At 43.4% G+C, this 11,549-nt stretch overlaps 1 protein-coding gene across 1 annotated transcript; it reads left to right on the top strand.

Moving 5' to 3' along the window:
- On the top strand, positions 1–11,501 carry rfc1 (replication factor C (activator 1) 1). Its single transcript, XM_018695838.2, has 23 exons — positions 1–133; positions 480–632; positions 1,257–1,332; positions 1,438–1,569; positions 1,681–1,988; positions 2,121–2,195; positions 2,757–2,834; positions 2,924–3,283; positions 3,397–3,510; positions 3,619–3,798; positions 4,258–4,362; positions 5,271–5,706; positions 5,788–5,900; positions 6,003–6,117; positions 6,424–6,512; positions 6,790–6,927; positions 7,031–7,126; positions 7,233–7,486; positions 7,593–7,710; positions 8,724–8,869; positions 8,979–9,192; positions 10,668–10,853; positions 10,954–11,501. Exons 1-23 carry the CDS (start codon positions 131–133, stop codon positions 11,038–11,040), a joined length of 3,576 nt encoding a protein of 1,191 aa, XP_018551354.1. The 5' UTR covers positions 1–130; the 3' UTR covers positions 11,041–11,501.
- Positions 11,502–11,549: the final 48 nt, after the last annotated feature.

Here is an 11,549-nt window from a genome sequence, read left to right on the forward strand (position 1 = left end):
ATCTCCATCTCCCGGTCGTTCGTCATCTCCAGGCGACCGCAGAGCTTCAGTTCGCGCCAAGCGGCTGAAAGATTTAGTTGCTTTCCTGACAGATAACCTGAATTAAAAACCGCGAGAAAACGTCGTCATAATGGTACGTTGCAGATTTTAAAATACATGCGAGGTGTACGTCTAAAGAAAGTGGTTTAACAAAGTGAAAACGACGCTGCTGTGTCGTTAAACCTGCGCCTTGTTAGCTGCAGCTAAAGAGGATAAACTTCAGCCTGTTAATGAAAGTTAATCATCACACTATGATTATCTTTACTCGTGTAACAGTTGATATTTTACCTGCTGTTTTGTTCATTAAATCGAAATAATGCACGTTTTTTGCACAACCCAGGTCAGAAAATGAAATCCTCAAGAGTGTAAAAGTGTGGATGTTGTTCGCCTGTGTGTTTGATTTCATGGTGAACTCATCAAACATGTCTGTGTGCCAACAGGACATCAGGCGGTTCTTTGCACCGACTGCAGCGAAGCATGTGGTGCAGAAACCAGCCCCGAATGGAAACCTGAAAGCAGAGGAGAAGAAGAAGAAGAAGTCTCTGTCTTCAGAGGAGGAGGAGGTGAAACAGAAAAAGAAAGAGACCACCAAGGCAAGGAAATCATGTTGACTTTTAAAAAATCTTTACTCTCTCCCTCTTACTCTAGTCCAGATTTGACAAGTTTAATGGTTTTTGGTCTAGACATGGTCCAACCAGTGTGGTTTGCGTTTAAAAAATGCAGTAGAGCCTTGCTTTTTGTGTTTTCTAAAGTTGAATATGTTTCACAAATCTGAAAATGTGTTGTATAGAGTCGTTAGCTTGTCTGGAATAATCTAGTCCACATTTGGCAAGTCTAAGCGTAGGGGGTTTACATCTAGACCTGGTCTGATGTGGTTTGGATGTGAATAAAAGCAGTGAAATTCTTGTAAAATAAGTCCAGATTTGACAAACCTGCGAAGAGTAGGTTTTAATCTAGACCTGGTTTGAAGTGTTTTCGCAAATCTGAAAGAGGATTTAAAACAGTGTAAAGACTTTATCCAGGATTTCACACTTTCACAACAATAAGTAGATAAAAACTGAATGTTGCTCAGTGTTGTCATTTATGTGCCCTTTAACTTTCTCCCTTGACTCCCTGAATGTGAAGCTAACTTCAGCACCATTATCTTTGTCTTTCCTATTCTATTGATTCCTCTGTTTCATGGCTCATGAATGTTAATATTGGTTTATGTTTCTCAGGTCAGAAGCTCCAAAACAGAGGAGAAACGCAAGGATGGTGAAAAAAAACGCAAGAAACATGCAGTCATAGTGTCAGGTATGTATGACTGTGTGCTGCTACATGAGCCTTGACATGTTTACACGTTGCTCTTCATCCTCCTTGTGTCTTTTCTTCGTCACATGTCCTTGTTTTTCTGTCCAGACTCAGAGGAGGAGGAGCCAGTGGTGAAGTTAAAGAAATCCCCCAAAGACAAATCTCCAAAAGGGAAACAGAAGACCAGCAAGGCCACGCCGCCTCCCAAAAACGATCCAGTGCATTATGTCTCTGAAACAGGTGATGGTTTATTGTTATGTCAGACATCACTGCACATGCTCGGGCTCCTGTCCTCGCAATTCTGTTTGTTTACTTTAGACCTCTTTTGATATTTTTCTCTTTTGCTCGTAGACTCAGACAGTGACAACTTTCAGTCTTTGAAGAAGGTTTCCAAAACCAAGCAGAACAACACGTCCAAACAGACAAAGTCAGGTGCAGACAGTGGTCGTCCGGGGGCCAAAGAGAAGGTGAAGTCTCCTGTGAGACCCTCCTCTGCGCAGGGGAAAACTGGGGTGAAGTCTCCTCCTGCACCCGTCACTCCTAAGTCAGCCCCGCCTCCTCAGACCAAACAAACCCCCACCTCGGTGCTCGACTACTTCGGCAGCGGGACTGTTCAGCGCTCAGACAAGAAGCTGGTAGCCAGCACCAAACGAAAGGCTGTGAGTGCTGAAGAGTGATTTTCCTCTGTTCAAACCTTCTAATTTTTTTCATGTATTGCTTTTATGCCTTATGACCATAAAGATCATCAATTTACAGCAAACTGACTTTGTAAAAACTCATCTACTCCTCAGCCAACTCAGGACACAGATGATCTGATCAGTGATGAGGAACTGGCCAGGCAGCTGCAGATGGAGGAGGACATGGAGGTGAGCTCATTGACATAACAGCTGCTCATTTAACCAGCAATCAGAGCTCTGATTGCTGGTTAAATGAGCAGAAGTCGTTGATTGAGAAGTATCAATTGATACAAAAGTAATACAACATTATTTTGATAATCAATGAATCTTTTCAAATCAGTTTTCATGTAAAAATGTGTGAATTTGATACTTTCCTTCCAAATTTTCAGCATTTTTCTAGACAAAAAGACTCATCTAGAAAGATAATGTGCATTAATCAATTATTAGTTATTAAGGTTTTAGCCAGTGTGACTGTCTGTTGGGAGTCATGAGGAACGGTGCAGTCCATAAAAAGTCTGCACAAGTTACGGACTTTAAAGTTTCCCAAACCTGGGAATGTTTGTGAAAATTTACAAATTGTTATGAATCATTTTGAGAATTCCTGAAATTCTAAATGTTGATATAAGGTTTGCTTGAATACTTGAATACAAAAATTGTGGCAGAATTTGCTGCTTAGTTAAAGTTTCTTTGTGCTTGGCCTCTGCTTCTCCATCCTCACGCTGTTGCTTTCTTCTTTCTGACTTCACTCAGCTGGAAAAGCAGGTCCATGATGATGAGGAGTTTGCCAGAACACTGGCCATGGTGGATGCAGAGCCACAGGCAAAGAAGGTGATGAACATGATGATAAAAAAGGCACACTCACTTCTCATGTTAGTGGTTGTTAAATATAATAAATCTGTGTGCGTCCCCTCATCCAGGCTCGTAAAGGCTCTGATGAAAAACAAGCCCCTGCCGCCATTCCCAAAAAGAGCCGCACGGACTCCGCTGCGCAGCACCAGCAGCCGTCGAAGACCAACCGGAGCGTGTCGGAGGACGTGATCAGTCCGTCTCCGAAGAAGAACCCCACCCCTGCCAAAGCCAGCTCCAAACTGGCCTTGATGAAGAAAAAGGATGAGGAGAAGGACGTAGGGCCGAAGAGCAAGACCCCCATTTCACCCACAAAAATTAAAACCTCTCCCAGAAAGGAGCCCCTCACTTCATCGAGCTCAGAGATGAAGTTCACGCCCAAAACAGGAACAACGCCCACTGCACTTAAAACGTCTCCCAAGAAACCAGAGGTGAGCTTTGCAGATGTCACATCCAGATCATACTGGATACAATCTATCAGTAAATCACTTTGTCTCTAGCTGAAGGCCAAAAGTTAAATGTCTTCCTCTCTCAATCTGATCAGAGCACAAGCACGAGTCCCGACGACGCTGAGAAGAAGAAAGTCAATGCCTCGGCTTACAGGAACTACCTCAACCGAGACGGACCACGAGCCCTGGGCTCCAAGGAAATCCCCACGGTAACAACACACACCAGTCCTCGGGCAGACAGCTGCTGAAAGAAAAGCTGCTGACCACCATCTTTGTCTTGGTCTTAATCTCTGTCTGTATACTTCTGTGTTTTCCAGGGAGCAGAGAACTGTTTGGAGGGCTGTGTGTTTGTGTTGACGGGGGTCCTCGAGTCAATGGAGAGAGATGACGCCAAATCCCTCATCGAGCGCTATGGAGGCAAGGTGACGGGTAACGTCAGCAAAAAGACCACCTACCTGGTGCAGGGCAGGGACAGCGGAGTCTCCAAGCTCGAGAAGGTGAATGACCTCGAAATCTTATAAGAACAGATTCATTTCTTGAGTAAAATGTGTCTGATCACTATGAGCACTGATGCTGAGGTATAGGCTTTAACACACGGTATATAACTGATAAGATGTACATGCCATCATAATGAGCTTATTCACAGTTATATGCAAGTTTTTCAGTCCTAGCACGTCAATGTCCAAATATCAAAAACCCAAATGTTGTTAAAAAGCAGCAAACTGAATAAAATGACACACATTGATATCTGAACAATTTATGTAGCATCAAAGCTTTATAAGTTTATACATAGTAGAATATAAATATACAAGCAGCAGCAGTCACAACAATTTTAGACTTTCTTCCCTCTTTCTTCCCCTTTCTGCCTCTTTTCTGTACTATTTCCCTCCAATCTGTTCCTCAGATACACTGTTTGTACAGTTTGGCTTTAATATTGCGTATCTCGCTCTGTTCAGGCGGAAAGTTTAGGTACAAAGGTCCTGGATGAGGACGGTCTGTTGGAGCTGATCAGAACCAAACCAGGAAAGAAGTCCAAGTATGAGATTGTTGCAGAGGCAGAGGTCAGCACTCTGGTTATTTCCTGAAATATAGTATATCATGCTGTTTACAGGATAATTTAATTTGTGGTGTCTGGATTAGAGATATTGTTTTATCAGGGCCGATAACTGATATTTGGAGCCGATATTCATTTGCAGTAAAGTGAAAATATTGGCGTCAAAATTTTGAATAAATCACACTTCAACACTTAACTTTGTTTAAATGCCTTTAAGCATATGTTTATTAAACAGCTTTTCAGATTTGCAACATGTTAAATGTTTTTTTTATCTTAGACAATGGACATCTTTGTTTTAAAATTCGAACAAAAAGTGCAGTTAGCTCCAAGGCTCAGCAGCGTGTCTTATAAAGTTAAATGAAAACTTAAACAAATAAATAGCTCCCTAAAGTTTTCTACAGTAAATAAAGAAACATATATCTGCTCTCCAGAGCTTCTCCACCCGGCAAAACGTTTTCTCATCTCCGCCATGTGTGTGAGCACCGTGCGTGCACAGCTTTCACTGCGGATTGGCTGTAACCCGTGCCGTGGCTCTGCGTGTAACCAATCAGATGGTGCTGTGGGTGGGACAATGCTGGAGACAGAGTAGTGACTGCAGACAGAGAGGCGCGGCTTCACCAGAGCCAAAATAACCCAGTTTTAAATTGATCTCTTATTGGTCATCGGATTAAAAAAAAAAAAAAGCAGATGCAGATATGCGTTAAAATGCTGAATATCTGTGCTGATAATTGGCCCGGCTGATAATCGGTCTGTCCCTAGTGTTGAGCCCAGAAAGTAGTTGTTTAGACTCTTTTTTTTTTTTTTTTCTGTTGATTTGATTTAACGACTAATCATTTCAGCTCTGCTTTTAAGGATGAATTTTATTTTGACGTGCGTAACTGTCACGTGATGTTTTCTTTTTCCTCTGTCAATCAGAGCAAAGCCTCAAAGACCAAGACTCCCCCTGGCTCAAAAAGCACCCCCAAAGCCCAGAAGATCTCTCCCTCTAAGGGTAACTCCAGGTCCCCTCACACCCCGAGCCCGTCAAAGACCGGCCTGGCACAAGGTTGCGGTGGCAGGACCGGAGGTGGCGGCACTCCGTCTGGGAGAGGTTCAGGTCACACGGCTCGGAGGGACCTGGGTCTTTCCTCCTCCTCCTCCTCCCCTGCCTGTTCATCTTCAGCTCCAGGACCGTCATCCCCATCAGCGACCGAGGAGGGCGCCAGTCTGCTGTGGGTGGACAAGTACCGCCCGCGCTCTCTGAAGACTGTGATTGGCCAGCAGGGGGATCAGAGCTGTGCCAATAAGCTGCTGCGCTGGCTGCAGAACTGGTACAAAAACCACAGCGCTACTGCCTCCAAGCCACCACCAGGTAGCAGACAAAGCTGAAGCTCATTTTGTTTGTACGCTGAAAATGTACCTGTGCTGAAGACCGTGTGTTTTGTGTTTTTAGCACGGTTTGGTAAGTTTGGAGGAGGGAAAGACGACGGCTCTGGATATAAAGCCGCTCTGCTCTCTGGACCTCCGGGGGTGGGGAAGACCACCACTGCTGCCCTGGTCTGCGAGGTCAGTCTGAAAACTTTTTAAGTACTGCTGCAGCCGTGACTCTGAGCTGGGTCAAACAAGGTCTTAAACTTGGACATTGTGTTTGTTTGTGTCGGCCTGTAGGAGCTGGGCTTCAGCTACGTGGAGATGAACGCCAGCTGTACTCGCAGCAAAAACAGCCTGAAGGAAGTCGTCGCAGAGTCGCTCAACAACACCAGCATCGAGAACTTCTACAAAGGTATTTCTGGCTGATTCACATTTGAACCTACATCAGACTTTACAGACACACACACAACACATAAAAATGATGAGCTGCTTTTTCAAAATACAGTGGTATGGATTTGTATTTTTGAAGAGCAAACTGTGCAGGAAACAGACATTGATTCGTACACATTTTAATACTTAAGCTATATATATATATACATATATATCGATATATAATTCAGTTGCACTCTGTGGTGTATGTAACTGTTGGTGTGTGTGTGTGTGTGTGTGTGTGTGTGTGTGTGTGTGTGTGTGTGTGTGTGTGTGTGTGTTTTCGTAGGCACGTCTCAGACGGTGAGCAGTAAACACGTCCTGATCATGGATGAGGTCGATGGCATGGCTGGCAACGAGGACAGAGGAGGAATCCAGGTGAATAAATAAAAAACATTTCTCTGTTAGTCTGTAAAAGTTAAAGGAGCAGTTGATCACACTTCTTCACTTTGACAGTAAAAGCAGGGATACATTCATTGCTACTGTTTGTCTCCTGCAAAATAACAACACAATTTCAGACTGATAAACAAAGTGACACAAAACAGAAATTCAGTCTGATAATCGGTCTACTCCAACTGTCCTTAAGATTCAGTGCTTCCTTGTTTCTCTGCCATTTGTTCTCGACGCTGACCTCTGACCTCTGACCTCCTTGTAGGAGATGATCGGCCTGATCAGAAGTTCAAAGATTCCCATCATCTGCATGTGCAACGATCGCAACCACCCAAAGATCAGGTCACTGGCCAACTACTGTTTCGATCTGCGCTTCCAGAGGCCACGAGTGGAACAGATCAAGGTACACACACACACACACACACACACACACACACACACACATCCTGTCTGACACCTGACGGTCAATTAAAATGAATTAATATAAAAACGTGTACACTTTTCAGGGAGCCATGATGTCCATTGCTTTCAAGGAAGGAATCAAGATCCCACCTCCAGCTCTTAATGAAATTATCCTCGCTTCCAATCAGGATGTCCGACAGGTAAAGAAGACAGGGTATCATAAAAAAGCCTGTTCATACTGAGGTTATGTCTTCGTTTGCCACCCTCAACTTCCCCTCTCACCACTTTTGTCATTTTTTTCTCCAGGTGATCCACAACCTGAGCATGTGGTCGGCTAAAAACAAGGTGATGTCGTACGACCAGTGCAAGTCTGACGCAGCCAGCGCTCGCAAGGACATGAAACTGGGGCCGTTTGACGTCTGCAGGAAGGTGTTTGCTTTGGGGGAGGAGGCGGCCCACATGAGCCTCATCGACAAGTCCGACCTGTTCTTTCACGACTACTCGCTGGCACCGCTCTTTGTCCAAGAGAACTACCCGCATGTCCGTCCAGCTGCTGCCAAGTGAGAGAAGCCAACTGTTCCCACCTGAGATCAAATGACCAAATGTCATTTAAAAAGATGTTGAACTGTTCCTTTTAACATTTCTCATCTGTCTCTTTTCGCACAGTGGAGACCTGAAGTCCCACCTGGTGCTGCTCAGCAAAACAGCAGACTCCATCTCTGATGGAGACCTGGTGGACAGACGGATCCGCTCTGGGCAGAACTGGTCACTGCTGCCTACCCAGGTACCACACACACACACACACACACACACACACACACACACACACAGCAGCAACAGCAGTCATTTCCCACAGCACCTTGTGGCGTAAGGATCGATTTATAGTTAAATGTTGGATGTTTGTTTTATACACTATCAGGCCACTCTGTGCTTTTTTTTAATGTACCCCAAAGTAAACATGACATTGTTTCATGGAGCGACGATGGTGGTGATCAGAAGGTTTGCAGCTCTGCTAGATGTTTGTTACTGAAAAGGAGACGACAACTGATGTGTGTACACATGCGGTGTAGTAAAAGCAGCATGTTCCTCCATCGGTGTCTACACAGGATGCATTCACACACAGCACTGAGTGTAGCGCTAAGAAGTCAAAATACATTCACTGTAGTTTCACATGTAAAATATAAGATAATAGACATAAAGTGTAAAGATATGCTCCAGGTCCCAGCTACATCCTTATTGGTGAAGTGAAACTCCAGCTGCACGTTTGTGTTGATTAAAATAGATGTGAATCAGTTCTGTCAAATAAGACAAAATGGACGACTGAATAATGCGGCTGAAAAACCTGTGACAAGGCTTAACCTTTTCTTTAACTTGCCAAGCTGACCAATCACGGTTCTTGCCGTCTCCACGTGGTATCTTCATGGCTGCTGTAGCCCTGTGGTGTCGCTGCAGTTTTGAGGTCAATATAACTTGTAGCTGTTTTTATTCTTGTCTCTGATGCTTTACAGGACAGTGCAGAAGAATGGCAGATTTTTGTTAACACAGTAGTTTAACTCACTCACCAAAGGCCTCAGGTCTAGGCTTTTTTTCCATGTATAATGTGTTCTCGACAGTTGTCCCATTATTTGCTGTGGACTACTCTAATTAGTGCCTGTGTTATCATCCTGTAACCTGTCTTTGACTTGAATGAGGCTCAGCCTTTTGTTTTGTGCACCTTGACACTTATACCTTACACATGCTCGTGTTGGGACGCTACAGCTTCATCTTTTTTGCTTGTCTGTGTGTGTGTGTTCATAGGCCATCTACGCCAGCGTGTTACCAGGCGAGCTCATGAGAGGCTACATGAGTCAGTTTCCCACATTCCCCAGCTGGCTCGGCAAGAACTCCTCAACCAACAAACATTCCCGTATCGTTCAGGAGCTGGCCTCACACATGAGTTTAAAGTGAGTAGAACCTGCACCTCGGTTTTGTTTTTTTTGTTTTTAAAAAAAAAAAAAACTATTTACACGTTGTCAAACAGAATCAATCATTTTATTTGTTTGTCTTCTGCAGGACGTTGAGCAGCAGACAGGCAGTGAACCTGGACTACCTGCACTACCTGCGGCAGGCGGTGCTGAGTCCTCTTCAGAGGCACGGAGCCGAGGGTGCCGGCGAAGCTGTGCAGCTGCTGGACGACTATCAGCTCATCAAGGAGGACGTGGACAGCATCATGGAGATCAGCGTCTGGGGCGGACAGCCCGACCCCTACTCCAAACTGGACTCTAAGGTCAGGAGGAGGCCGTGGGGGGCGGAGGGTATACCGTAATTTCCAGACTATAAGCCGCTACTTTTTTCCACACGCTTTGAACCTTGTGGCTTAAACAATGATGCGGCTAATTCATAGATTTTTACGGGCTGACGAACTTCATGCCAGCAAAACATTTAGCCTTGTCACATCAGACCAATGAAATTACCGAACAGGTCACAGTGGACCAATGAAACTGTTCGAATTAGATCAAACGCACTCACACTAAATTCTTCATAACAGTCATTTTGCGCTTAATGCTCACACCCTCATCATGGAAAACACACTAAGAAATGCATATGATGCAGCTTTTAAGTTAAAGGCAATCGATCTGGCTGTCGAAAAAGGAAGTAGAGCTGCTGCATGTAAGCTTGGCATCAATGAATTGATGATGAGATGTTGGAGACGGCAGCGTGAATGTGTAAATATCTCATGTTACAACGTAGACACCTGCGGCTTATAGACAAGTGCGGCCTATATATATGTATGTATGTATATAATACATACATATATGTATGTATGAGATTAGACATCAGTCATGCTACAGTGTGATATTGCACTGTCATGCTGATTTTTTCAGTATTACTCTGTTTTAAGTATTGTGTTCACTTGACTGTCTGATGATGTTCTCAGTCATTACATTCATATATTTATTATATTTATTTTATTTTTTTTTTTTTTTTTATTATATATATATGCACTTTTTTTATTTATTATTATTATTTTTTTAATTTAGTGGGTGTGGCTTATATTCAGGTGCACTCAATAGTCCGGAAATTACGGTAGTTTGGAAATGTGGAACTTATACCTTAGGCTGGCAGTAGAGCTGCAACGATTAGTCTATTGAAGATTAATTGCCAACTATTTTGATGATTGAATAATTATTCTAATATGAAAAATGATAAACATTAGCTTTTTTCAGCCTCTGAAATATGAAGATTGTTGTTATACATAATAATAAACTGAATATCTACTGGTGTGTTGGACAGATGTTTTTGAAGACATCACCTTTGGCTGAGAGAAATTATAACAATTTATCACTTTTTCTGACTTTTGAAAATTATTATTTTTAAGCACAACAATTTTAATAATTAATCAAGAAAATAAAGTTAATCAGTGGTGAAAATAATTGTCTGTTGCAGCCCTATTTTAATGGCCATGAAACAGCTGCATGTATCACAATGTAAAATGCAGAGATTAGACATCAGGTCATGCTACACAGTGTGATATTGGCACTGTCATGCTGATTTTTTTCAGTATTACATTTCCTGTTTTAAGGTAATTGTGTGTCACTTGACCTGGTCTGATGATGTTCTCAGTCATTAGCATTCAACAGATCCCATACTTAATGGGCATACAGAATATAAAATACACAGATTTTGGGTTTTTCCCAGTTGATCCTCTGTATGTCCAACAAACAGTGATTGTTGACCTCTGTGCTGTCACTATCCTTGCAGGTGAAGGCAGCTTTCACACGAGCGTACAACAAAGAAGTTCACCTGACGCCGTACTCCCTGCAAGCTGTGAAGAAGGGCCGCCGTGGTGGAGGTGGCGGGGAGTCGGAGCTGGGTGGGGAGGACGTGGACAACGAAGTTCAGTCTGAGGACGAAGGGGACGGTCTGAAAGCTGATGCTATGATCAAAGTAAGAGCATTTAAACCTGTGACAAGTAAACCCAAACCAAAGACAACTTCTTTACCTTTCTCTGTTTACATCTTGTCTGTGTTCTGTTTACTCCCTGCAGCAGAAGAAGGCCAAGCAGCCAAAGAAGGAGAAGACAGAAGATTCTGGGAAGGGCAAAGGCAAGGGGAAAGGCAAAGCTAAGAAATGACCAGAGGAGGAAAACAAACTGTCCTTGTCTGCCTCTGACTGCCCAAACAGACTGTAATATAAACGATCCAGTGACGAGCATCAGGAAGTGGTGAAACTGGCCTTAACCTCTGCAGGTAACTCATCTGTCACTCAGCCAAACACTTGACTCTAACCACACTGGCTGAGAAACATCTTCCTCTCGTTTCACTTCCTGTCATGTTTCCATCAGAGCGTTGCCATCCTGAGCAAATACTGCATATTATCATGTCTGCACACCTCCGTAGTAACATGTCATGCATTTCCACTGTCATGTAATTCTGGCCCATGTGTCGAGGCTGTAAATAATGTGACTGGTGTAAAAGACTGTTACCTTTTGCTACAACTACAGCTACAGCTTTGCTCTACAGTTAGCACTGATGACCCTGTAAATTTGAATTTTGTAAAGATTTCATGAGGATTAATAGAGAAATATGCCACTAATGAGAGTCTGTGATTTTTTTTCCACCAAAACAGAAAAAGCAGTCACAT

Source organism: Lates calcarifer, linkage group LG5 (assembly GCF_001640805.2).
Source record: "Lates calcarifer isolate ASB-BC8 linkage group LG5, TLL_Latcal_v3, whole genome shotgun sequence".
NCBI lineage: Eukaryota > Metazoa > Chordata > Actinopteri > Centropomidae > Lates > Lates calcarifer.